The 27689-nt window shown below is 38.8% G+C and overlaps 1 protein-coding gene across 1 annotated transcript; it reads right to left on the bottom strand.

Moving 5' to 3' along the window:
* Positions 1–26417, bottom strand: ndel1b (nudE neurodevelopment protein 1-like 1b). Its single transcript, XM_034190400.1, has 9 exons — positions 26290–26417; positions 14085–14181; positions 6716–6869; positions 5015–5163; positions 4654–4790; positions 4407–4574; positions 4240–4331; positions 3604–3749; positions 1–1785 (listed from the first exon to the last, which is right to left on the bottom strand). Exons 2-9 carry the CDS (start codon positions 14168–14170, stop codon positions 1707–1709), a joined length of 1011 nt encoding a protein of 336 aa, XP_034046291.1. The 5' UTR covers positions 14171–14181; positions 26290–26417; the 3' UTR covers positions 1–1706.
* Between the last annotated feature and the right edge of the window lie 1272 nt (positions 26418–27689).

Raw genomic sequence — 27689 nt, 5'->3', positions numbered from 1 at the left:
TGGCACATCTCAGTCTTTATTTAAACAATGTTGATAAACAAACATTCTGATATCATAACACGAAGGCATTAGTCACTGTACAAGAGTAAAACTCGTCAAAAGAACACATGCCATACAGAATCTGAAATAAATAGGATCTTAATGCCAATATGTACAAATGCAGTAGGCAAAGTTGCCATTCTTATGAGTTATATACACAAACTAATTAACACGCTTAAGTGTAACAGGCCCAAAATAACCTGTAAAAGTTTAATACACACAGCTTCAACTTACGTTTCCAAGAACAGGACATTGATGAATTATCAAACGTGTGTGAGAAGAAAACAGCCTGGGACAGTTGCTCGATGTCAACATCAAATCTGTTAAAAATCTAAACCCGAGCAACAACATGTTAATCATTACGTTCGCCGCGTCAATGCACCATAAATTCTCAAAGCAGTAAAGTTAACCAGGTTCTTCAAAGGAGTTCAAATGAGTTTTTAATGTTAAGTTTTAAAGGGACGTGCATTAATCAGTACTCAAACACAAAGCAGCTTCCAAAATCCAGCATCTGTTGACCGCGATTTCTGGATGTGGAGTGTGCCAACACTAATACTGGACTGTGAAGGATGGTATTATGACAAACACATCAATTAGTGTTAGCAGTCATTCTATCAACAGCTGATACCATGCACTGGCCACACATGCTAATGCTAACTATATTTAAAGGTATGAGAGACCCACCACATCGATGTGACAATATCCAATATAAACAGCGGTGCGCTCCAGATCCAGAAATCAAACAGGTCCCAGAAAATGTTCAACACTGCTCTGAATATCAAAATTAAGACACAGGGCTGAATATTCGTATTAATGGGTGCTGTTGTCCCCATCAGAAGGTCAGTCTCATCACTTGAAGCTTTTTAATGAGAAATTAAACTTACAAGTCAACAGTTGTTAATTACGGACGTGTCAAAATGAGGTAAATGAGCCATCGTAAAAGGCAAGAACTTATACAGTTTACATAAAAAATAAAAAGATGAAGTGTTTCTGGAAATGTCAATTAACAGTCAACTGAAGAAAACTGAGCAGCAGTTTGTTGAAAGTTAAACTCCAGAAGACATAACATCGTTGAGTTAATTTTAAGCTTGTAGACAGAAAAAAGATAAACAGACGCGCTGCAGCTACACAGCTTTACAGTCAACATTCAGTCATTGTGTGGAGACGGAATTGAAGAAAAAACAATAAAAAATAAAAAAACGAACACTCCGACTCACATTTTCACATTGCACACATGCAGGATGATAGCAAACAAGAAATATTGCAATTTGAAGTATAACATCAATATAAATTAGCAAACTGGAATATGTCCCTTTTTAAATACATTCTAAACTGAAAGTTTGTGCATTTTAGGTGAAATACAGAAGAAAACAAACACATTAAGCTGCAGCCTGTTAAGGACCTTTTGTCAGAAGATTTAGAAATGGCGAGCAGCATGTTAGCAGCATTCACACAGTACAGCTTTAGGCACATGCACGTGGCTGGTAGGCGTGCACAAACCGTTGTTCTGCAGCAGGGAGGCCTGCTAACTCCAGTTAAGCCTCTCTGACAAAAATTAAAAAAAAATGCACTCAAACAGGCAACAAATCTCACTCGCCCTCACTGCAGCGTTCTCACCAGCGTCCGATGGATGGACAGCAGTTACGCCGGAGATGTGTGAAGATGCCTCAGACACTCAGAGGCAGCATTCCTGGCGGGGACACTGCTCTGGAGGTCAAGGAGCTCGGGTCCAACCCGTTAACAATCCTGCAGTTCAGCATGGACACAAACAAACAATAAACAAGAGCTATATGCAGCATGTGAGCTCTTAAAGTGGGTTTTTTTGGATTGAATTGAAGGATTAAATTCCTCTTTTTACTTCGTCATACATAAAATAAACTTGGACTTCAACCGAAGGCAGCTCTGGAAGTCTCTGAACCTGTAGGACAGCATATAACATTTCAGAGCTGTAAAATGAGGAGTGAACCTTCACCCTAAAGCCACGACATCTGCACGAATTTGATTACTACACTGGCCAATCTTACATGCAAATGAGTACATTTACTGTAAACTGTGCATACACTGTGCCAGTGCGCAAAGTTTGAAATGTTAAAAAAAAAGTTTGAAATGTTCAAAATTTCTGGCACACATATTTCGTGCCACTTGCGAGAACTAGTTGTGCACACTGCACAGCCTATTCACAAACACTGCGTGTCAATGCGTGACAATTCGCACAGGGTGCACACTGTCACGCATCGGCCTAACTAGATCACAAAGTGTTTACAACATGGTCAATCAATCAATCAATCAATTTTTTTATATAGCGCCAAATCACAACAAACAGTTGCCCCAAGGCGCTTTATATTGTAAGGCAAGGCCACACAATAATTATGTAAAACCCCAACGGTCAAAACGACCCCCTGTGAGCAAACACTTGGCTACAGTGGGAAGGAAAAACTCCCTTTTAACAGGAAGAAACCTCCAGCTTGTGACAGCTTGTGCAATGTTCACACCTTCTAACTTCTTGTGAAGTGGGTGAGTAGGGCCCTGGCATGAAGAGTTCCTGCATAGTTTACGGACATCACAATCTGCGCATGGGATGATCTCGACATTCACTGAACAAGCCAACTTCACACACTGTTCATGCACCAATCAGTGACTACTGCACACACTGCAGAGCGTATAGCGAGTCCATCAACAGTCCTGATTCACTTCTTATCTTGACAGTGAAGGCGCTACAACTTCAAGATGCTTGCCAGGAATAAAAAAAAAAGAACAAGACCAGCAGCGGCTGGAACACTTGAAGAAGAAGTGACCTTGCTTTCCTCTTTTTAGCTGAGGTTCTGCCTTCTTCTTTGGCCAGCTCTTTCTGCATTTTCTCCTGCTCTTAAAGAAGAAGTAGTACAGCTGCGAGATAATATAGAGATCTTTTCTTGTTTTTAAGAGCGTCTTCTCTGGCGTTTAATATCTTGTAGGGTTGACAACAAATTGAGGAATGAATGGAACAATGTGATGCCTGTTATTTTATATAGCGTGGCGTCAAGCGGGACAAAGCAGAACCAAATAATGCCACTACTGCTTCACGCATGCGCAAATTGGTTGTGGCAATGCATGCCTTTGCGGGAACAATGCACATTGTGTGTACCATGTTGTACACTGGACATAAACAATGCACCAACAATACAACGGGGAGTAAATCAGCCATGCAATAGCGTGCCATTACATGCTGATTAATGCTGCTGCAGTGATTAATCATTTATTAATTTAATTATCAACTATTAGGTTAATCGGTTCATAATTTTGAGTAAAAAAAAAAAAAAAAAAAGCAGTTCAAACTGTCCTCTGTGAGTGAGACTACACGTACTCAAGCCTTCTTGAGCAGTTTCCTGACAGACCTTTATCAGGAAAAAAAAAGCTTTTTTTTGTTTGTTTGTTTTTACAACTGAAAAGTGCAGAGTGCCTTGAGGAGTAATTATCAGATTTTTGTTCCATATGCTGTCCTTTTCTCAAAAGCTACAAACTCTTTTTTTGCAACCCAAACAAGAAGCATTTTGCGGGGAAAAAAACAAAACAAATTAGACTCACGTTTTGTCAAAGTACGTTGTGTGCAGAGAGTGAGAGAACTTTGTGGCGTTGCTGTTGATGAGTGTGCTGTTGTCCATGGAGTACTTTTTTCTTGCAGCTTGGTCTTTGGCAAAGTTTCTGCAGGCAGCTAGTTTGGATTCCAAAGCCTAGGAGAAATCAGGAAATATGGCTTGTGCTGGAAATTCTCTTTCAAAAGATTTGTAGTCCCTTCAGACTTTCCACCAAACTGACTAAATTTGTTTTTGTTTATGTCGAGATATTATAAGTCACCATTATTTCTGAAATATTACTGCAAAATTACAGATAGTTTTATTTCTGAGGTATTTATGAGGGACAATTGAGAAGTTTTTGGACATAGATTGACAATGTTTTTAGAATAAACAGTTTGATCATACAATAAAACTGGAATTGCATTGTGTAATTTATTCTGACTTAAGTGATATAAGGAAAAAAAAGGGTTATAACAAGATTGCAAATATGAATATAAGGAACACAAATTACAGTGGTACTGAAGAAAATCCTTTTTAGGACAAATTGTTCTAAACAAAAGAAGTGAAAGGGGGTGCACCTTTAACATTTCATTGAGTTTTGTGTTGTCATCAGGAAAGATTTCAAAGTTAGAGGACTAACACTCACTCCGACTTTGATCAGAAGATCACCAACAATGCTGAGAGCTGAAATTCTTGCGGAAGGAGAAAGGGATGAGCTACCACAGCCATTGGTTAAAGCTGGAAAACACAACCCAGTATTAGCACACATGTGCACCAATGACCACTGTCATGAAGACAAACACGACCCCTGACCTTTAGGGCTGATGAAGGGCAGCTCTGCGGTCTTTCCTATGGGCGTGGCTGGGAGGGACGAAGATGCTTGAACTGCTGAATCAATCTTGTCGATGTCCAGTGTTGGGGAGCTGGGGGCTGACATCCTGTCTGTAGTTCTCTCTCGTACAGCCAGCTCCTGCCGCAGGTCTGCAGGCAACAAACGAAGCGTCTGAGAAAAGTTGTACGCTTGTAAAAAGGTGCGAGTTTATTTTGTGCTGTTTTATACCTCTTGCTTCATCCTTCAGTCGCTGCACTGACACTAGAAGAGACTCCTTCTCATCCAGCTCACTCTCCAGGAAGGCGTTTCTCTCAATGGCCTGGTTCAAACGAGCCTCAAAGTCCTCCAGCGACACTATTGTTGCCCTGAACACACCATAAGGAGCACAAGTGTTAATCATACAATCTCTGGAAAAGCAAAGTACAATTTTTTAATTTAAAAAATAACAAATTTATTTCAATATAGTGCTGTATATCATGGTAATTATCTTCAGATCATTTAGAAACCATCTGCTTAAAGCTCAGGCAGTCATAACATCACTTAAGCACAATCTGTACAGTGATGAAGCTTTGCGGCGTGTCAGTCAGACCTTTTTGCTCTCTCCAGGTCATCGTTGGCCTGCTCGAGCTCCCGCACGTATTTGTGGAGCTGCTCCTTAATGCTGCGCGTCTGGCCCAAGTCATCTTCAAGCATAGAAATCTGTTTGTAACTCTGAGCGTACTGCTGCTCCAGCTTCTCCTAAAAAGACACCAAGAAAACATCGTTTTTAAAGAACGGGCTCTGAGGTCACATGTTCATTAGTTAAACTATTCTGACAAAAGGATTTTAAGTAATTTAAATTAATTCTAACCTCTTCAAGTTTAAGGAAATTCACTTTTGTTCCACTTTTTTTTAAATTAGTTGTGTTTGGATGATTTAAAACTGCTACAAAATGAGATCAGACTAGTTTAAACTGCTTTAAACAAAACCTAAAATGGCATAATCTGGATTTAACCAATTACTGAGAAGATGGGATTCAACCTTATCCCAAGAATAGACTGGTTAATGTTTAAACCAGATGTGAGGCATGGAAACTATTGGCTAAAAAAAGAAAAAGAAAAAAAAAAAAAGAGTCAGATTTAAAGTGTCTGACCCTGAGGACAGATTGTTTTTTTTTGTTGTTTTTTTTAATTTTTAAGTCTTGCTGAACAGGTTTAAAACTATTTGGCATCCATTTTTGATCTGGTCTTAAATCTGGTATAAATCTAAAAGAGAAAAACAAAGATCTTGAACAGCTTTTGATTAGGACACATGAAAATGTGTAGCCATGTTCTAGAAAACTTTGGATTACGTTCAAGAAATTGACATTTTACACACTAAATTTGTTGTTCGAGGCAAAAAAAGGGAAAGCCTTACAAAAGAAAAATAGCTGATAGTCATATCAAAAGATGAAAAGTGCCATGGAACAAAGTTTCTTTTCATTTTATATGGCCATCAGATATTTTTGTACCACACAACAGCTGTAAACAACATAAGTTTAGAGAATCACAAGACAGAAGGCCAACAACTCTACATTTGATTTCTTCTCCCATGAAGCGTCTGTGTTCACCGAGGAGACCCTGAGGTACATTTGTGTTCAAGCAACAGGAAAAATGGGTCCATAAGTATTTGGACATAGACCATTTTTGTCCCGCAAACATACGTGGGTTTGTGTGTGTTATGTTATAAATTTTAAGATTAAGATGTGGAACACCTGTTGACTAATGCTTGTTTGCTTGGTGCACAAGGTTTATAACAACCTAAAAAAAAAAAATCCAAAATATAAAAAGACATTTAGTTCATAAAAACAGCACATTTTTGTTACATTTGTGAAGCTGGAACACAAGATTTTGCTAAAGAAAAAAAAATGCCTTTTATCACATGTAGCAACATTTTTTCAGTGCTACTTTCTATCATTAGCTGCTGCATGGAAACATGTTGTGGTCTAAACAAACACACAATTTGTATTTTGGGCAAGATCATAGCTCATCAACAAACAACAAAAAAAGCAGAGTGTTGCAGTAATTTAGCATCAGGCTATCACTGCAGTCTCCCATTTAACTGGATATTTTAACATCCAATTAAAAAGTGTTGGAGGATTACATAAGTGCATGTCTGACTGAGCTACAAGGAACATGTTGAACAGGGCCTTGTTCTTAGGACCTAATAAAGACCAGCTAACCCTTTATGTAACCACCGGCAGTGCTAATCCACAGACTAAGAGTTTGGCAAACACCAGAGAAAGAGTCTAACCTTCACCAGGCCTATTTACCTTCAAGTTGGCCACCTCGTTTTTCAGTCTCTCATTCTCAGATTGCAGATCGCGCAGACGGTGTTCAGCCTGACCAAGCTGGGCCTCCAATTCAGCTTCCAGCTCCCTACTCCCTTCCTGGAACTCCTGTAGCTCCTCCTGGGCATCGAGGCAGCTAAGACAGAACGGGGAAAAAATACAAACAAGGATTTTACACACGGCCACGTTTTCTTTATGCTGCCCTTTTCTGCAGCTCTAGCTAAATTAACACCAGCATGAGGGCAAAATATCTGACTTTTAGACATCACTGACATCTTCTGTAAGCCTCATCGATTATGCTCAATACATGAGTAGGGATGATTTGTTTTTCCTTTTTCAAATCCTCTCTCTCTCTCTGACTGCACAGTCAAATAGAACGGAAATATACTAAAATACATATATTCATATTTATATGGAGTTTGCGTCCTGCATCTTAAATGCCTTTAAAGTGGTTTACTGGTATGTTAATCACATACTCATATTACAGTTTCTCCACTTTGAATTAAGAACTTTAACGTCATTTAATGATACGACTCATATCTGAAGGGGGGGGGGGGGGTATTTTTAATGGACTGCATTACTATTATTTCCATTAACTGACAGAGTTAAATTCATCCTTCTTTCGCATCATTTTGTGATGTCAGAAGAAAAATAAAGAAATTATATTAACACACACACACACACACACACACACACACACACACACACACACACACACACACACAGAAAGTGAAGACAAGAAAATTTTCTTTTGTGAAGTGTTTTTGTGAAAGACCTTTATTAGACAAAGTGTTGTTTTTAGTTGTTATATTTTATCTCCCTCCACCAAATTTTGTTGGTCTTTCCTGACCAAGGGATAATCTCTCCACAAGTTTTCATTCTTAATCTGTAACCAACAGCATGGCAATATAGCACCAAACCATCCAAATCACCCCAAGGTGCTTCACAAAAACAATAGTGGGCCAACAAAAGCGTACCAAGTCCAATGGGGTGACCACCCACTATGGGCACTATAACAATAAAATGGCATTTAAATGGTAAGTGGACTGCATTTATATAGCACTTTTCCATGTCAGGGCACTGCCGTGCAAGATGCACAACACACACCGGGAACCCCCCCCCCCCCCTTCCATATAAACTGGTACAATAACATAACCTCAGCCCTCTGCTGTTTGTTGGTGAAAGTAAGATATACACACACACACACACACGAGGTCTGTTAGAAAAGTATCCGACCTTTTTATTTCTTTCAAAAACCTGATGGATTTGAATCACATGTGCTTGCATGAGCCAACCTTGAACCGTCGTGCGCATGCGTGAATTTTTTCCACACCTGTCAATTGCGTCATTTGCTGGTAAGCAGCCTTTGTGTGAGGATGGGTGTAGTCTCTCGTCGTTTTTTCTTTGCAAGGAAATGGCGGAACGACTGGAGCAGCGCCACTGCATCAAATTTTGCCAGAAACTGGGCGACAGCCAGGTGTAAACCATTCGGATTATTCAGACGGCTTTCGGTGACGATCCTCTGGACATCACACAGATTAAGGAGTGGAACAATCGGTTTAAAGACAGCTGCACAACGGTGGAGTCGAGCCGCGCTCCAGTCGGCCATCAACATGCTGAAATAACCAGATCATTTCCAAAGTGAACGCTGTGGTGATGTGGGACCATCGTGTGACTATCCGAGAAATTGCGGAAGAGGTGGACATCAGCACTTTTTCAACACATTCCACTGTGACAGAAGATTTTGCCATGAAAAGAGTTGCAGCGAAACTCATGCCGATGGCTTCAGCATGAAGCTGCTGATGGAGCAAAAGCGCCACCATGTTGAAGTCTCACAGGACATGTTGTGACATGCCCACCTCTTCCACCATTCCGATGATTCAGACGGCTTTCGGTGGCTTTTCAGTCGTGTGACTATCCGAGAAATTGTGGAAGAAAAAGTGCTGATGTCCATCTCTTCCGCAATTTCTCGGATAGTCACATGACGGTCCCACATCACCACAGCGTTCACTTTGGAAATGATCTGGTCATTTCAGCATGTTGATGGCCGCCCGGAGCGCGGCGCGCTCTCCACAGTTGTGCGGACGTCTTTAATCCGGTTGTACTGCTCCTTAATCTGTGTGATGGCCAGAGGATCGTCACTGAAAGCTGTCTGAATAATCTGAATGGTTTCCACCTGGCTGCCGCCCAGTTTCTGGCAAAATTTGATCCAGTAGAGCTGTTCCAGTCGTTCCACCATTTTCCTTGCAAATAAAAAATGACGAGAGACTACACCCATCCAAACACAAAGGCTGCTTACCAGCAAATGACGCAATCGACAGGCGTGAAAAAACTCACGCATGCGCACAAAGGTTCAAGGTTGGCTCATGCAAGCACACGTGATTCAAATCCATCAGGTTTTTGAAAGAAATAAAAAGGTTGGATACTTTTCTAACAGATCTCTTTATTTTATATATATATATATATATATATATATATATATATATATATATATAAAATGACATTACAATGGGGATTATGAATTTGCATTATGAAGTTCATTTTCTGACACCTCTATTGACTGCTCACTTTATTAATTGTAAAGGTGTACCTAATAAAGTGACAACCTACATACATAACCAGTTTATTTTTCAAATGTGTTCTACTACTTTAGTACATGTAGTAGGAAAAACAGATCCCATATGACCTTTGTTAATTTACACAGATACTGTTTGTCTCCATGGCAACTGCTCCTTGGTGAAGTCATGACAGATATTCTATTTTGGGTGCCGTTCTGTCATTTATTCTAAGGTCTGAGATGTTTCTGTTCAGACTTCTCTAGAATGTTGCATTAGATCAACAGATTTCAAAGAACTGCACAATTTCAGGCTAAAACATGTTTCTCGGGATTTATGAAACCCTCCAGAAACCTTACACTGTTCACCTGCTTACTGTTATCTGGGTCAGGCTGAAGCTCGCTGAATTATTCCTTACGCCAAAAAGCTTTATGCCCATCTCTAATCAAGAGTCTTTATTTGAAAATCTTTACAGCTTTTGCATATACGTACATTCATATACCACACATTTACCAAAAATACCTTGTAACTGTTTATCACCATACAATATCTATAATCATCATGATTACCTCTTGAGGATGCTTCATGTGTAGTTAAAGAAAAAAAAATAAATAAATAAATCTGAAAACTGACTTACTTAATTTGACTAAGTTGGTAAAAAAGAAACTAGTGTATTCGCTAGTTTCTTTTATTAGTGAAGCATGTGAATAACTTCACACTTTTCAGTGTTCTATTGTTTAATTAACGATTGTTTAAGGCTTAATGAACATTTTAATGCAAAACCCTGCTACTTAATATATAAACACACAATCATATTTTAGATCATTTTATGACAGATATTAAAGCAAGTTACTTCTATAACAAGTAATTAACAAGTATTTGAATTGTGCATGCAGCAGAGCTACATAAAACATGAATAAATAATGAACAGAACTCTCACCTTTCTCCCGATGCATTGAAATCATTAGTGATGATCACAATAATGATCTTTCGTATGGCTAGCATACTGGCATAGTCTAGTTCTACGCTTTTTACTCTTTTGATTCATTTTATTAGGAAAAGGAGCGAGCTGCAGCCTCAACTTTACCTAAATTTTGGGTCTTTTAGTGAAGCTTAGGGCTAGTGGCCGGTGATCACCTTAGTATTTCCTGTTTTTCTGGTTGTTTAATGCTGACAAATTATACTGTATTTCTTGTCTTTCTGATGCGTGACACTGTTTTTTCTCTCTGTTTAAGGTGCAGCTCCATCCAGAGATGGGTGTGGTATTTGTGCTGGAGACCCTCCTGTCCTGTGCACCAACAGCATTTCCTGTGTATTTGTTTTGTGAATTGTTCTGTAATTTATGTCTGTAGCATGGCCCAAGCAGAGGGTCACCCCTTTGAGTCTGGTCTGCTTAAGGTTTCTTCGTCAGAGGGAGTTTTTCCTTACCATTGCTGCTCTGAGGGTTAGTAAGGTTAGACCTTATTTGTGTGAAGCGCCTCGAAGCAATTCTGTTGTGATTTGGAAGTATATAAATGAAAATAAATTGAAAGTTATGTGTGTTATTTTTCATTGTAGCTACTAAATATATACACATTTCTGGCCTGGCACTGATGAAACTGAGTAGATTTTTTAAACATTATATGCTCTACGATTAATTATTCAAAATTAATGCATTATATTTGTATCCATAATTACAATCTAAAAGCCTGAATGGCAGCACCTACAGACTATGTATAAGATGGAACATGAACATGCCTGACAGACATGACTTGAGTGTTGCTTTATTTTCCCATATTTTCTCTTTTCTGTATCTGCAGGAAATCTATATATTTTATATCCATTTTCTGATCAATTTTGCACTCCTATGCACAACATTCCATCTATTTGAAATGTCTTTTGAAATAGTAAAACCATATATGCAACAACCTGCTGTGTTGAAATATGTGTGATCAATGCATGAGCACCGTGATACTGGAAACAACAAGGTGCCTGTCAATCAAAACCTTGGAACATTTACAGGGCTGGTATGATTAAAATCATGAAGTAAATCACTGTAAAAAAAACCAAACAAAAACAAAAAAAACCCACAACATCAAAAATGATCTTTTTAAGAAACCAGTACTTAAAACATCACCGAAACATGAAGTCGGTACTATTAATTAGTGGTAATTATGGTTATTTGGACAAATAATGACTGACAATCTCAAGTCGGTAATTTCCTATTAAGATGACAGGTGGGCTAATTAGAGGATTATCTCCAGCAGGCTCATGCTCAGTCATGCATGAATGAAGGCTTCATCTGTCACTGCTTCTTATGAAAAGAAGGAAGCTTGAAAGTTGCATATGGCTATATAAGTACCAAATAAGACAAAAATGCTTTCAAATATTGAACAATATCATTTTCCAAAAAGGGAATTTCCATTTAGATAATGGGACATGTTAGTTTTAGTCATTATATTTACCATGGGATAACCTTGTACATGTTGTATGTGCACCTTTATGTTTTAACATGTCAATAAAGATTATAACTAATGATATTGTTTGTATAGTCTCATTTAGAAGAGTGAAATAAACAAGTCAATTTAAATCAATGATGGTTAATTTAAATTTAAACAAATAAGCAAATGAATAAAAAAGACGATAAAATAAATGTTATTCCTTTTGTTGGACTGTGATGGACAATGTGGAAGTTTTCACTGAAGCTGCCTTTTATACTATAAAGTTGTGTTCAAAGTAATAGCAGTGTGTTTAAAAAAGTGAATTAAGTTCAAAATTTTGAAAATAGCTTGTATTACCACACCTGTAAATGCATTTGGAACACATCAAATTCTAATCCAAATCAAAACATGAAGAAAAAAAAATGCATCAAATTTGTTGTTACTTGACAAAAAGTCAAATGAAGTTGCATATGGCTCATCACAGCTCACCTCCAAGCTGACGGCCAGTGTCCCGACAGAACACCAGAGCAGAGCAGGAACTTGCTAACAGATGGTTCAGTCGTTAGGTCATTTTTAGCTTCTGGTTTGTAATGACAATACGAGTTTCGGACTGATTGTCATGGAAACCGGTCCGATATGGGAAAATATCCGAATGGTAATCAGCCAATTAGAGTGCCTGTAGCATTGCAGCCATATAGTAATTCTTTTTTTTCCACTTTCTGTAAAGTAATAACAAATCTGAAAAATTTTTCTTCATGTTTTGATTTGGAATAGAATGTGCAGTGTTCTCAATGCATTTGTGTAGATAGATATAAAAGCTATTATAAGGATTTTGCGCTTTACTTAATTTTTTAAAACATACTGCTGCTATTTTGATCAACTGTATATAAGATAGTGATGGGGGGGATTACAAAAATAAATCTGTTTAGCAGTGTCCAAATAGACCAGAGTACATTTATGTCTTCACTTTTGGATTAAACAGTGCATGTTCTCATAAATACAGTATTATTGTTTTATTACACTAATCTTGCTTTACGCCTTTTAAAAGCACCATAATACATCTTTTAATCTTCACGAAGCACTTTGAATTGCCTTTGCCTCAATGCTGCATGACAAATAACCTCTGCCATCTGTCCCACCTCCTCCAAACAGAACATAACACGTCGCTCAACACGCAGACTGTTTAAATAACCCGCTCTAAACCGTCAGCTGACACAGTGTTACTTGTTAAAACTGGCCTCACATCATGTGTCCTGACCTTTGGAACGGGTTAAAGGTCAGAAGTGAACAGACAATAAAAAGTGCAATCTAGGCTGAACCTGCTGCATCATTAGGAAGTTTAACGTGAAACGGAGGTAATGTTGTTGATGTTTCTGTGTTGTTGTGGAGGGTCGTGTTACACACACACACACGAAATAAGGATCTAATTTAACTACTTAGTACATTTTACAAGAATTTATCTGTAAGCAATGATCCTAAGTTGTATACAATATTCTAATGGCTTAGTCACAGGAAAATAGAAATAAAGTGTAAAATTAGGAGTCCAATATGAGAGGATTTTAATTTCTGTGAATTTTTCTACCTTTTCTGATACTCGTGGGCCACAACCAGAAAAGAAGCAAACTCATACCAGCAAGGCTGTGACCCTCACCAGAAACACTGATACACATCACAAGACCAGCTGCAGGCTCCGGTTTAACAGTGAAATATTTCCACTTTAGCTCAGAAGAAATCCACAGAGCTATTTATGAGGAATGAACTGACAACACAAAAAAAACACTGGACGCAGACAAACTGATGCTCGCGTAGAGCTGATGTACACGTTCCTTCTCAAATTTCTGAAGACGTCTGCTTAAAAAAAAAAATACAAAGTTGAGAAATCACATTTCATAATGATATACAAGACAAAAACCACACATTCAGCATGTTCCCCCCCGTTACCAAACAGCTGAGGTCAACAACTCTGAAAATGGCTTTTAAAAATGATCTCTGTTCCTGTGAGTTTGTTTTTGCATGTTTTAATTTGTAAGGGTGGCACATTATTGATAGAAAGCTAAGCTGAGGGCATGGTGCTGCAACGGCAGTAACATCAAGATCCACACATTCATCCTGTACATCTGGAGCTGTGTCAGGAGGGAAAATCTGGATCAACGCTGTGCCAAACCAACTTATGGATCCAAAGAATAACTGCAGAGCAGTTTAAAGAAGAAGAAGAAAAAAAAACTACGAAGGGCAAAATAACCAAACTAAAATTTCCACGCCCAGCAACATGAAAATCTGACATGTATCATGAGTGATTCAATAAGATGATAAACACAAAGCCACAAACAGCAGAGACATTCAACCTATCAGAAGTAACCGAAGCACAACAAATACCTTTTCTTATATCTGAGGGCTTGGGACTTCCAGTAGTCAACTTCCTCATCCTTTGATGAAAATTTAGGAATCATCTCTGTGTCCATGTCAGAGGAGCCTGAAGATTCAAAATTATAATCACAATTAGAATGAGTCTTGCCAGACATTTTAATACAAGAAAATACAGAAAAATAAGTTATGTTGGTGCTCAGTCTAAAAACAAAGTATTTAAAATGTAACACATTAATCTCACTTTTTCTTACCCAATTTCAATAAAGTATCAGTAGATATTAAGGGTGTAACAATACATGTATTTGTATTAAACTGTTTCGGTATGGGACGTTCGGTTCGGTATAGGGCTGTGGACGGGTGAGTTCAGGACTATAGAGCTCACCTGAATATTAGTCGCACCCACCAATTTTAAAAAGAAAAAAGAAACTGTACATAAATACGCCGCACTTGTCTATAAGCTGTGGGTCTCCACGTTGTAACATGAGATATTTACACAGAAAGATGTTAGACAGAGAGATTTTTTAAACTTTTAATTAAATACGTACCGTAAATGCGTTTTTCCCTGAAGTGTTACACGTAAATATTGACGCGCATGTCATCCAGCGCACATGCGCATGGTGTCCCTGCTCCACATGGAGAAATGAGTAATTATTTTATTTTCCTGTTTGTATAATGTTAGAATAAATTGCTGGTTTAAACAACAAGCAAATTTAAGTTTTGCATTTTGTTCCCATACTGTACCGAAAACGAACCGAACCGTGACCTCAAAACCGAGGTACGCGTCGAACCGTGATTTTTGTGTATCGTTACACCCATAGTAGATATCCGTGCGTGTAATAAAATCATGGGTGTTTATTTATTTGTCTGTCTGTTAGCAGGATTATGTTAAAACTACTGCACATATTTTGACGAAGAATTCACCAGAGATCGATATCAGGTCATGGAAATGGTTATTAAAAAAAAAAAAAAACAATCAAACAAAAAAACTATTTCACGGATTCTCACCATATTTGGACCACAGATACATATTAGGGCATGGAATACTCCACTGCATTTCGGAGGTGATCCAGATCCAGATTCTGGCTCAGGATTTCACTTAAGAGGCTTTTGAAGGATTACATCAAAACTATTTCAGGGATTCTCACATTTTCACCACAGATAGATATTAGGGCATGGAAAACTCCACTACATTTTGGAGTGGATCAGCATCAAGATCCCAATTCTAGATCATTACTTGAATTTTCACCATTTTGAGGATCATCTCAGATCTGCTTGATGGATCTTGACAAAATTTAAGTCACATGTGGCTACTGTATACAATGGAAACGCTGTTAGTGTTGGATGTTGGGAGTGATGCGGATCAATATGCAGGTACTGCAGCAGAAAGATACGACATCATGATGTAAAAACAAGATCAGGAAGACACTATTTTGTTTCAGCTTGTGAATTCAATGTCAGCTTGCAACATCTTGATCAGTCCAACCATTCTGGATCAGTATGCATTTACTACACTGTGTTGTGGAATCCGTATCCAGGTAAAGTCCAGGTCACGATGTGAATCGCATATCTTTTATTTTGAGTCCTCGTCAACCCTTAGCGGATGTCAGAAATCTCGGATTGCCCTTGTTACCTCCACTATCAATAGCTGAGGTGATTTGTACATTTGATCTTAATGCTGTGACACAAAAAATAGTGGAAGTGTTTTGACATTTTGTGGCGAACAGAATGACTTCCTTCCTTGGTGGGGATAAAAATGTTTGGCCATTATTACCAACGTGTCTTTACTTCGAAACAGTGTGACAGCAGCAGTTCATAAATAGTAGACGTCATGCAGTATTCCTCTAAAATTTCAGAATTTGGAGAGAAATTATCTGGAAATGTTTGTAAAACTAAAAAGGGAATTATTCAATCACTGTGAGAGAAAAAACAAATAAGATTAATAAAATAGTTTGCTGATAATCCAGTGGTATCCTGGACATTACTGTTATGATATTTTCACGGGTTTTTTTTTAGTTGCCATCTGCTATGTGACTTGAAGGTTAATGTACATTTCTGAATTTTACTCTTGGAACAACTAACTAAATGCATCACAATGTTCATTAAGCTTGCAGCAAATTAAGATTAGCTTTGGCAATTAATTTGTTGACTTTTAAGATCGACAGTTGACTCTATAAAATAAAGGGTTACAAAAAAACAATAATCATGATCATAACAGTCATAATCCTGAAAAGATGGAGATGGAGCAGGATAGCCGTCAATAAGAGAAAGCGAGTATATGATTCTGCAGAGATATTTTGGAATAAACTGAATAGAAGTTATTGACATCATTTAAAGGACATGCCTCACGTTTTTTTAACGTCCCAGTTAGCAAGACAACATAAAAGTACTCATGACTGTAAGTGTCTCCGCACACGTGCTAATAATTAGTGTTGTCTGATGTATTTTATTCCTCTTACTCTGAGCGTTAGCAGATGCATTTCCGGAAAACATCTCTCAGCAATTCTCTGCATTTTTCAGTGTGTGACATCCTTAGTAGCAAAACAGAAACATCCCAATGACTGACAGAGAGAGGGAAACGAAGCTTCTCAGCTGCCATTCAAAAGTGATGGCTCGGATTTACAGAGGAATTACAGAGAGGAGACGGCACGCTTCACCCCAAAACTCTTAACTTTTTCAAAGTGTCGGATTTTGGAGCCTAAAGTGTGGAGAGCTGTTTGTGTGGATGCTGGTTACTGAAGCTGATGTGGACGTCGGGACATCTGACACTGTTTTTAAACAAACAGCCTGGACACAGAGATGGATTTGGAAAAAGTCAGAATACATTATTTCCAGGAATTAATGGATGGTACATGCCACAATGAGGCAGAGCTACAGCCAGCAATCTCGCACTTGCCTTAGATTACATGGAGTTTACATTTGGAAATTAATCCATAACACGACAGTGAGTCTGGCATGTTCAGGATTTTCACCCTTTTGTGTTTTGTGGCTAGATTTCTCTCTTTTGTTTTTTTAACTTTGAGAGTGTGAATTTGGAGCTTTGTGTGTGTATGTGCACTGCGAAGCTGACTCTCTCTGTGTGTGTGTGTGTGTGTGTGTGTGTGTGTGTGTGTGTGTGTGTGTGTGTGTGTGTGTGTGTGTGCGCAAGTACGCGCGCTGTGCAGCTGACGAGATGCTCGATTTCCCCGGCAGCAGATGTCTTTTTTTTTTAGATTTTATTGATAACAACACTCATAATTAATCATGCACAAAACTGATCCTGGAGCAGAGATGGTTACTGACAGGCTGCGTTTATGGCTCATGGCCGTGCAGGTGCACATAAACCTTCTTGGAGCCGCAGCTTTTACCGTGACTACGTCAAAATTAACAGGTATCACTTAAAACGAGTCATCATAACATGACATCACACTTATGTAAACTTTGGAATTAATCTATGCCTCAGTTCTTAACGTTAGCAGCTACATTCCATTGAAGCGCGCACTGAGATGCTTCTAGTAGTGACGTCACTTGACGGAAATACCCAAGTACTTCGTTTTCAAAAGACTCCGTAGCTATTTGTTGTGAATGCCGTATACTTTGAAACCAGTCACAGAAGTGCACAAAGTAATCCCAGTGGATCACTGGATGGACACTGATAGCCTAAATCTAAATCAGGGGTGCCAAAGTTTGGTGCTCAAGATCTACCTTCCTGACACTCTTAGTTGTCTCCCTGTTCCAACACACCTGAATCCAATGAAAGGCTCATTAAAAGACTGCTAATGAGTCTAAAAAAAAAAAAAAAAATGAGGTGGGCTTCATAGATAATTGGCAAAGCTTCTGGGGAAAACCTGGTCTTGTTAGGAGAGACGGCATCCATCCCACTTTGGATGGAGCAGCTCTCATTTCTAGAAATCTGGCCAATTTTCTTAAATCCTTCAAACCGTGACTATCCAGGGTTGGGACCAGGAAGCAGAGTTGTAGTCTTACACACCTCTCTGCAGCTTCTCTCCCCTTGCCATCCCCTCATTACCCCATCCCCGTAGAGACGGTGCCTGCTCCCAGACTACCAATAACCAGCAAAAATCTATTTAAGCATAAAAATTCAAAGAGAAAAAATAATATAGCACCTTCAACTGCACCACAGACTAAAACAGTTAAATGTGGTCTATTAAACATTAGGTCTCTCTCTTCTAAGTCCCTGTTGGTAAATGATATAATAATTGATCAACATATTGATTTATTCTGCCTTACAGAAACCTGGTTACAGCAGGATGAATATGTTAGTTTAAATGAGTCAACACCCCCGAGTCACACTAACTGTCAGAATGCTCGTAGCACGGGCCGGGGTGGAGGATTAGCAGCAATCTTCCATTCCAGCTTATTAATTAATCAAAAACCCAGACAGAGCTTTAATTCATTTGAAAGCCTGACTCTTAGTCTTGTTCATCCAAATTAGAAGTCCCAAAAACCAGTTTTATTTGTTATTATCTATCGTCCACCTGGTCGTTACTGTGAGTTTCTCTGTGAATTTTCAGACCTTTTGTCTGACTTAGTGCTTAGCTCAGATAAGATAATTATAGTGGGCGATTTTAACATCCACACAGATGCTGAGAATGACAGCCTCAACACTGCATTTAATCTATTATTAGACTCTATTGGCTTTGCTCAAAAAGTAAATGAGTCCACCCATCACTTTAATCATATCTTAGATCTTGCTCTGACTTATGGTATGGAAATAGAAGACTTAACAGTATTCCCTGAAAACTCCCTTCTGTATGATCATTTCTTAATAACATTTACATTTACTCTGATGGACTACCCAGCAGCGGGGAATAAGTTTCATTACACTAGAAGTCTTTCAGAAAGCGCTGTAACTAGGTTTAAGGATATGATTCCTTCTTTATGTTCTCTAATGCCATATACCAACACAGTGCAGAGTAGCTACCTAAACTCTGTCAGTGAGATAGAGTATCTCGTCAATAGTTTTACATCCTCATTGAAGACAACTTTGGATGCTGTAGCTCCTCTAAAAAAGAGAGCTTTAAATCAGAAGTGCCTGACTCCGTGGTATAACTCACAAACTCGTAGCTTAAAGCAGATAACCCGTAAGTTGGAGAGGAAATGGCGTCTCACTAATTTAGAAGATCTTCACTTAGCCTGGAAAAAGAGTCTGTTGCTCTATAAAAAAGCCCTCCGTAAAGCTAGGACATCTTTCTACTCATCACTAATTGAAGAAATTAAGAACAACCCCAGGTTTCTTTTCAGCACTGTAGCCAAGCTGACAAAGAGTCAGAGCTCTATTGAGCTGAGTATTCCATTAACTTTAACTAGTAATGACTTCATGACTTTCTTTGCTAACAAAATTTTAACTATTAGAGAAAAAATTACTCATAACCATCCCAAAGACATATCGTTATCTTTGGCTGCTTTCAGTGATGCCGGTATTTGGTTAGACTCTTTCTCTCCGATTGTTCTGAGTTATTTTCATTAGTTACTTCATCCAAACCATCAACATGTTTATTAGACCCCATTCCTACCAGGCTGCTCAAGGAAGCCCTACCATTATTTAATGCTTCGATCTTAAATATGATCAATCAATCTTTGTTAGTTGGCTATGTACCACGGGCTTTTAAGGTGGCAGTAATTAAACCATTACTTAAAAAGCCATCACTTGACCCAGCTATCTTAGCTAATTATAGGCCAATCTCCAACCTTCCTTTTCTCTCAAAAATTCTTGAAAGGGTAGTTGTAAAACAGCTAACTGATCATCTGCAGAGGAATGGTCTATTTGAAGAGTTTCAGTCAGGTTTTAGAATTCATCATAGTACAGAAACAGCATTAGTGAAGGTTACAAATGATCTTCTTATGGCCTCGGACAGTGGACTCATCTCTGTGCTTGTTCTGCTAGACCTCAGTTCTGCTTTTGATACTGTTGACCATAAAATTTTATTACAGAGATTAGAGCATGCCATAGGTATTAAAGGCACTGCGCTGCGGTGGTTTGAATCATATTTGTCTAATAGATTACAATTTGTTCATGTAAATGGGGAATCTTCTTCACAGACTAAAGTTAATTATGGAGTTCCACAAGGTTCTGTGCTAGGACCAATTTTATTCACTTTATACATGCTTCCCTTAGGCAGTATTATTAGACGGTATTGCTTAAATTTTCATTGTTACGCAGATGATACCCAGCTTTATCTATCCATGAAGCCAGAGGACACACACCAATTAGCTAAACTGCAGGATTGTCTTACAGACATAAAGACATGGATGACCTCTAATTTCCTGCTTTTAAACTCAGATAAAACTGAAGTTATTGTACTTGGCCCCACAAATCTTAGAAACATGGTGTCTAACCAGATCCTTACTGTGGATGGCATTACCCTGACCTCTAGTAATACTGTGAGAAATCTTGGAGTCATTTTGATCAGGATATGTCATTCAAAGCGCATATTAAACAATATGTAGGACTGCTTTTTTGCATTTACGCAATATCTCTAAAATCAGAAAGGTCTTGTCTCAGAGTGATGCTGAAAAACTAATTCATGCATTTATTTCCTCTAGGCTGGACTATTGTAATTCATTATTATCAGGTTGTCCTAAAAGTTCCCTAAAAAGCCTTCAGTTAATTCAAAATGCTGCAGCTAGAGTACTGACGTGGACTAGAAGGAGAGAGCATATCTCACCCATATTGGCCTCTCTTCATTGGCTTCCTGTTAATTCTAGAATAGAATTTAAAATTCTTCTTCTTACTTATAAGGTTTTGAATAATCAGGTCCCATCTTATCTTAGGGACCTCGTAGTACCATATCACCCCAATAGAGCGCTTCGCTCTCAGACTGCAGGCTTACTTGTAGTTCCTAGGGTTTGTAAGAGTAGAATGGGAGGCAGAGCCTTCAGCTTTCAGGCTCCTCTCCTGTGGAACCAGCTCCCAATTCAGATCAGGGAGACAGACACCCTCTCTACTTTTAAGATTAGGCTTAAAACTTTCCTTTTGCTAAAGCTTATAGTTAGGGCTGGATCAGGTGACCCTGAACCATCCCTTAGTTATGCTGCTATAGACGTAGACTGCTGGGGGGTTCCCATGATGCACTGTTTCTTTCTCTTTTTGCTCTGTATGCACCACTCTGCATTTAATCATTAGTGATCGATCTCTGCTCCCCTCCACAGCATGTCTTTTTCCTGGTTCTCTCCCTCAGCCCCAACCAGTCCCAGCAGAAGACTGCCCCTCCCTGAGCCTGGTTCTGCTGGAGGTTTCTTCCTGTTAAAGGGAGTTTTTCCTTCCACTGTAGCCAAGTGCTTGCTCACAGGGGGTTGTTTTGACCGTTGGGGTTTTACATAATTATTGTATGGCCTTGCCTTACAATATAAAGCGCCTTGGGGCAACTGTTTGTTGTGATTTGGCGCTATATAAAAAAATTGATTGATTGATTGATAGTGGCTCTGTTGTAAAAACCCTGACTGATAGATGCCCAAAACCTCAAAGGGTGAGGACATATAGTGCATGAATATCAATTTTGGGATAAATATTATAAAGGCAAAGGATTTTGGATAAGAATAAGTTACAGTATTGAAAGAAAAATGTGACGGGTGGCTGAACAGATTCTATATCACCTGTCCTGGTGTGGCCGGTGAGTAGGGCTGCCACGACTAGTCATGACTACGTCGACTATGGAAACCGTCGACAACTAATTTGGTAGTTGACAAGTCATTTGCTTTGAACCTTGAACCAATGAAGCAGTGCTTCAATTCCCTGCTTCACTGGATCTTTGCTTTGCTCTTCTTTAGAAGCGGCAACTCTGCTTCAAAGCCATTAAAATATGTCAATCATGAGTCACTTTTGTGCAGATTAAAGTGACTAACTAGGACACCTGTCTTGTTGTGAGAAAGAAACGAGAATTGTCTTCCATTCCGTTGCTCCAAACGCTGCGCTTCCGAGTCAAGTTAGCAAGATAGAGTCCGCTCGGAATTAATAACTTTAAAGCGAATTGCCGTTTAAATCAAATGACACCTCTTTCCAAACATTGTAATACAAACAACAAACTTTTTTTTTCCTCTCAAATTGAGACGTCCCGGCTGACGTGCAGCAGCCCAAGAATGTATGGCTGCAGACCTGCAGACTCCAGCAGCCAGCTGAGCTCAGCTCAGACGTATGGAGAGATATCCATGCCGTTAATGTCTGAAAGGACATGCTTTTGACATAAACTACAGATTTTTTTTCTATCTATGTCCAGAGATCAAGGATCCCCCATGTAGAGTTTATTTATGTCCAGAGATCAAGGATCCACCAGGTACAGATTTTATTTATGTCCAGAGATCAAGAATCCAGTGACCAGTTTCATATTTATTTACTTTAAGACTCAATAAAATGTTGTTGACATAGAAAACCTATAAAGCCTAATTGTAGCACACAGAAAATTCACAGGAGGTATCGATAAGGAATCGGATTGATAAGCGTAATTGATAATGGTATCAATATTGATTAAATGCGATAAGCTGCAATTTATGTATGATTCGACTAGTCAACTTACCGCAAAAATAATTGTTGACTAGTCAACTATCAAAACAGTCAGCGGTGACGGATAAAAAGATAGAATCTTTGGCATGTAGAATCAGGCACAGCACATACCTCTCTTATCTCAGGTATGAGAAACAGGACAAGATAAAAAACAAAAAACAACAAAAAAAGGATGTAATGTCTCCATGGCTCCCTCTTACAGAGCAGTGACAGAATCGAATTTAAAGTAGCCTGACAACGTCACGTAACTGGTCTGAGGTCATGTAGTCCTCGTTTGCTCACAAACGACAGCACAGCCTCTGGTGAGGTATAAAAAAAATTAATAATGCAAGTCACCATGTCCTACGCAAAGTGGTCTTGTTACAGTGACAAAGAGACCAGCGTGCACACAAGCCCTTTTCTGTCCGACAGTCACCCAGCTGCGAGTCTGCAGTGTTAATGTGTGCTCCAAACACATGCTCCTTTACTGTGGTTAAAGCTAAATCACATCAAAGCGTTACAGTTACTTTTGATGTTCTATTGCCATCTTTTATCCTGCTTGCAGAAGTAACACGTCACTTTGTGCTTGTTCTTCTTTTCTGGCGAGCTATTAGACCCAGCATAAGGCTGATCTGTGTGAACACACGCAGATTTTAAACACATCTACGAGTCCCTCCGTGTGTTTTATGTGGTAGAAAATACAGCTGCTGTCATGACGATTGCAATGCGACAAATACTAATCACCTGTCCAGACTCTGAGGATTTCCTACAGATGGCTGGCCATGAGTACCCCCATCACTGCTGTATTTACTTGCAGAACCTCTGACATCACTTTTTACGTCCGCCAAGGACGTAATAAATTAATCAGCGTTTATTTATTTGTCTCTGTCTGTCTGTCTGTCTGTTCGCAGGATTACATCAAACTACTGCACGGATTTTCACCACATTTTAACCATGGATACATATGAGGACATGGAAGACTCCACTGGATATTGGAGGCGATCCGGATTCTGGATCAAGATTCACTTTATAAAGGCTTTGAAGGATTACTTTAAAACTACTTCACGGATTCTGACCAAATTTACACTACAGATAGATACTAGGGCATGGAAGACTCCACTGAATTTTGGAGGTGATCCTGATCTGGACTGGCATACGTCATCTGTAATTGTTCGTGTTTCCTGCTGCTGTGACTGCCACACAAACCAGAATATAACACGACTGACAGTCCGTGGGAACCACCAGAATTTGGTCCAGAAAAGCAAGTTTGCAGATGACTGTATTACAATGACGTTTGTCTGTATCAAGTTAAACAAACTATCGAAACATCACATTGCAGTGTTTTATAGGTGCTGCCACATTTATAGTAACTACACAGCATAAGTCAGGTTTTGGTGAGGGGGAAGGGTTAAGAAGATGGCCCAGAGTCTATAGTCAGTGGGATGTGAAGCGGAAGGCAGGATGGCCTGTTCTTTCCTTTACGCATTCCTCTGAGATACTGTCATCAACAATTTACTTTGCCACAACTCCCTCATTTGTCAGCACAGTAGTGAAGTCACTGGACACTGGAGACTAAAATAATGTGAAGAAAAAGAAAGAGAGGCTCTCAATCTGCTCCTGAGAAGTTATTTGTTTTAGCCATCATTGCATGAGCCTTCAGTCATAATATACAGATTTATTTTGTAATTCTAATGAGAACTGGTGGCTTTAATATGGCACACCAATTGTTGTGAAAATGAATGGGATGAAGACCACACAAGCACTGTACTGGTAACAAAATACATCCTTTAAAATGAGATGAAAAGGTTGCACTCAGTTATGTTACAGTATAAACACAGACTCCTCCAGCACAAATAACAGTTCCTGTTGTCCCCTCTTTCCCCATGCTTTGGGAAGCTCTCCGTTTGACCCAGAGACCTTTCGGTCTCCTGCCACAATACCAGGACATTCAGGGATCATGGTGAGCATGCGATGTTGACTGACATTCTACAAACTACAAGAAGGCATAAAAAGAGAATTTTCACTTCCACATTATTGTCTGTACATCCTCTTTTACTGCAGATGACGAGCTGCTTAGTAAGAGCTGGTGACACACTAAAATGTTGGGGCCTAAAAGAGAGAAACAGAGCCATACAAAAATACTCTTTCAAATGCTCACTGATAATCTCTGAGATTATTCCAACATAGCAGACAAATCAGGCAGGGTGTGGTGGTAGGATGGAGTGTTTTGTCTGGCCTCAGCCCACATTTTATCCAGATTGCAGATTTTTAACTGATGAATGCTAATAAAGTATCACTGACATGCTGGGTTTTTTTGTTTTTTTTTTAGCCAAACAATTATCTTCTCTGCATGTCTAGTCACTGTGCCTTGGAAAAGTCAACTACTGACAATATTCAGTTTTGTTGAGTCAAGTGTTGATTCATTTTATGATTAACTGGAAAGTCTACAAATTTACATTTATATATCTGGTACTGATGCCAAGAGCTTCCATGCAAAGTGCCAACTTGGACACCCAAAATAATTTAGAGTGGGAGTTTTCTTGAGATATAAAAAGAGTTCTAAGTGGCCATCTGTATGCAGCCACATTAAAAATATAAAACTACATCAATACATAATCATGTTAATTATGTTATATGGTTATAATTTGCCCCATAGCCATTTGTACGTGGCATGTACGATAACTTCAAGCTATTTCCCATTACAGAGCAGGAGACTTTGTGGTGTAAGTAGGAGGGCTTGGGACGTCTGAGCCAAAGGCCACAGGTTTGAACCCCAATCATGTTAAGCATTTTCTTCTCTTTTTCCTCCTACTTAAAGTATAAAATGCATATATGACAATCCTCATAATCATAAATAATTATGAAAACTGCAGAACCACAAAACTGTAATATGTACAGACAGAAAACCAAAGTAAAGTTACCTATGAATAGAGTTGCATATCAAAACGGGTACCTATGGACTGCAACTGGGGTTTGACTCACCCTTTGATTAATGGATGACCCGCTCTATGAACTTATCAATGGGCAGCCCATATCAGAAAACAAGCGATATCAATTTTCTGCACTGCTGCTCTTCCCATTTTTATTTAGTTTTGATGTCAAGTATGATGCTGAAATAATTGTCACAATATCTGACAATGGACCAACTAACACACAAGAATAAGCATTTTTTTTTTCCTGGAGAAAATGCCAAACTGATTTTTCTCAGTTTTTAAAACCCATCTACTCTTAAATTACAAGTGTTGACAGGACAAAAATAATTTTAAGACATTGCTCTCAGCTTTTATTTGACTACTTCATCGTGAACATGCTACCCTATTTATGCTTAATTCTAAATAATAGAGCAGAAGCCAGAACATAGATTGACTGAACAGTAATTTCAGTAAATAAATAAATAACTATTTTCAGGCCGTGTTACGTCACATCTTGTGACCCATCAGATTCTGCCCCTTAGTTAGAAATTTTAGCCCATCCAACCAAAAAATTGAAGCTCCTTATAGGAACAAAAAGCGATTTTTAAAGTACAAATATCTTTACACGTGACACAGAAAAAAACCCTGCTTTATCAAAAAAAATGAAAAGAAAATAAGTGAATAAATCATAAAGTGAACTTTTAACAAGCGCTAGGCTGTTAATTTTTGTTAGCGTTCTTGGCATCAAAGAATGTGACGGCTAACAGCGTTCAGCGCAACAGCGAAAGAAGAGCACGAACCAAACAAACACGCCACACTTCGGTACCTGAACATGTCAAATCAAGCAGTTCTCTTTCGGCAGGTCGTTACATCCACAAAAACCTCTGCTCGGCCTAAGTGACACAACTCCGTCTGAGCACTGAGCGGTGTTTAGGAAATGCCAACGCGTCTCCCGGAACCAACGTAAAACAGACCACGGGCATGCGCGCTGACGTCACGAAAGGGCTGGGCTGGCTGGACAGCTGGAATGCGTCCTAGTGCCCGTTATTTCCTGGAGATTCTATCGTTTCTATGGATACGGCCGAAACCCGACCACATGAACCCTGATCCACGGGACATGAAATTCTTCAACAGCCCCCCGGTGTATACACAAACATTGTAGATCTCTACTTCTCATACTGTACCAAGAATTCATGCTTTGGGATCAAATGCTAAAATGAATTGATGAAATAATTAAATATTACATTTTTTATTATTATTATTATTATTATTATTATTATTGTTATTGTTGTTGTTGTTGTTCTTCTTCTTCTTCTTCTTCTTATTGAAAGCGCAGAATATACATAAAATATATAAGCACACAGGATTAGTGGTTAGCACTGTTGCCTCACAGCGAGAAGGTCATGGGTTCAATTCCCGTGGCCTTTCTCTGTGGAGTTTGCATATTCTCCCCGTGTTTGTGTGGGTTTCCTCCGGGTGCTCCGGTTTCCTCCCACATCCAAAGACATGCGGGTTAAATGGATTGGAATCTTTAAATTGTCCATAGGTGTGTGTGTGTGTGTGTGTGTGTGGGTGTGTCTGTGTTTGTTTGTCTGTTTGTGGCCCTGCGACAGACTGGCGTCCTGTCCTGGGTGTACCCCGCCTCACGCTCTATGGCTGCAGGGATAGGCTCCAGCCCCCTGCGACCCTTAAATGGACTAAGCGGTAGAAGATGAATGAATGAATATATAAGCACACAATTCACTTTCATATCAGGATTTCGAGAATATCACAAAAAAGTACAAAAATTACTTCCACTGAAGTCTTACACAGCAAACAAAAACAAGACAGGTCCTAGAAAATACACTAAGCAGTGAAATAAGATATAACCAAACCTAACAAATTCCATAATAATAATAATAATAATAATAATATAAAAGGACAATTACAAAAATAGACAAACATTTAATTATGTAACAGAAATTAAAAGATGAGATCAACAACATTTTGTTATTCTTCTTAATTTATTTCTATCATTGTTTGGATGGTTGAAGAAATTATATTAACATGCAGAAAAATTGTTATTAACACTTTGATGAACATGATTTAGTTTGAACTGAGTATCTACAGTATTCTCAACTGGTTATAACCACTGTAATCAACATGGGGGTGTAGAAGCTTTAGTACAGTGAGAACAAATAATAATAATAATCACTTGGACTGTAGCATGGCAGCACTGTTGCCTCA

Source organism: Thalassophryne amazonica, chromosome 16 (assembly GCF_902500255.1).
Source record: "Thalassophryne amazonica chromosome 16, fThaAma1.1, whole genome shotgun sequence".
In the NCBI taxonomy this organism is placed as follows: Eukaryota; Metazoa; Chordata; class Actinopteri; order Batrachoidiformes; family Batrachoididae; genus Thalassophryne; species Thalassophryne amazonica.
The sequence above is the reverse complement of the archived record's forward strand: the minus strand, read 5'-3'. Positions and strand labels throughout refer to the sequence as shown.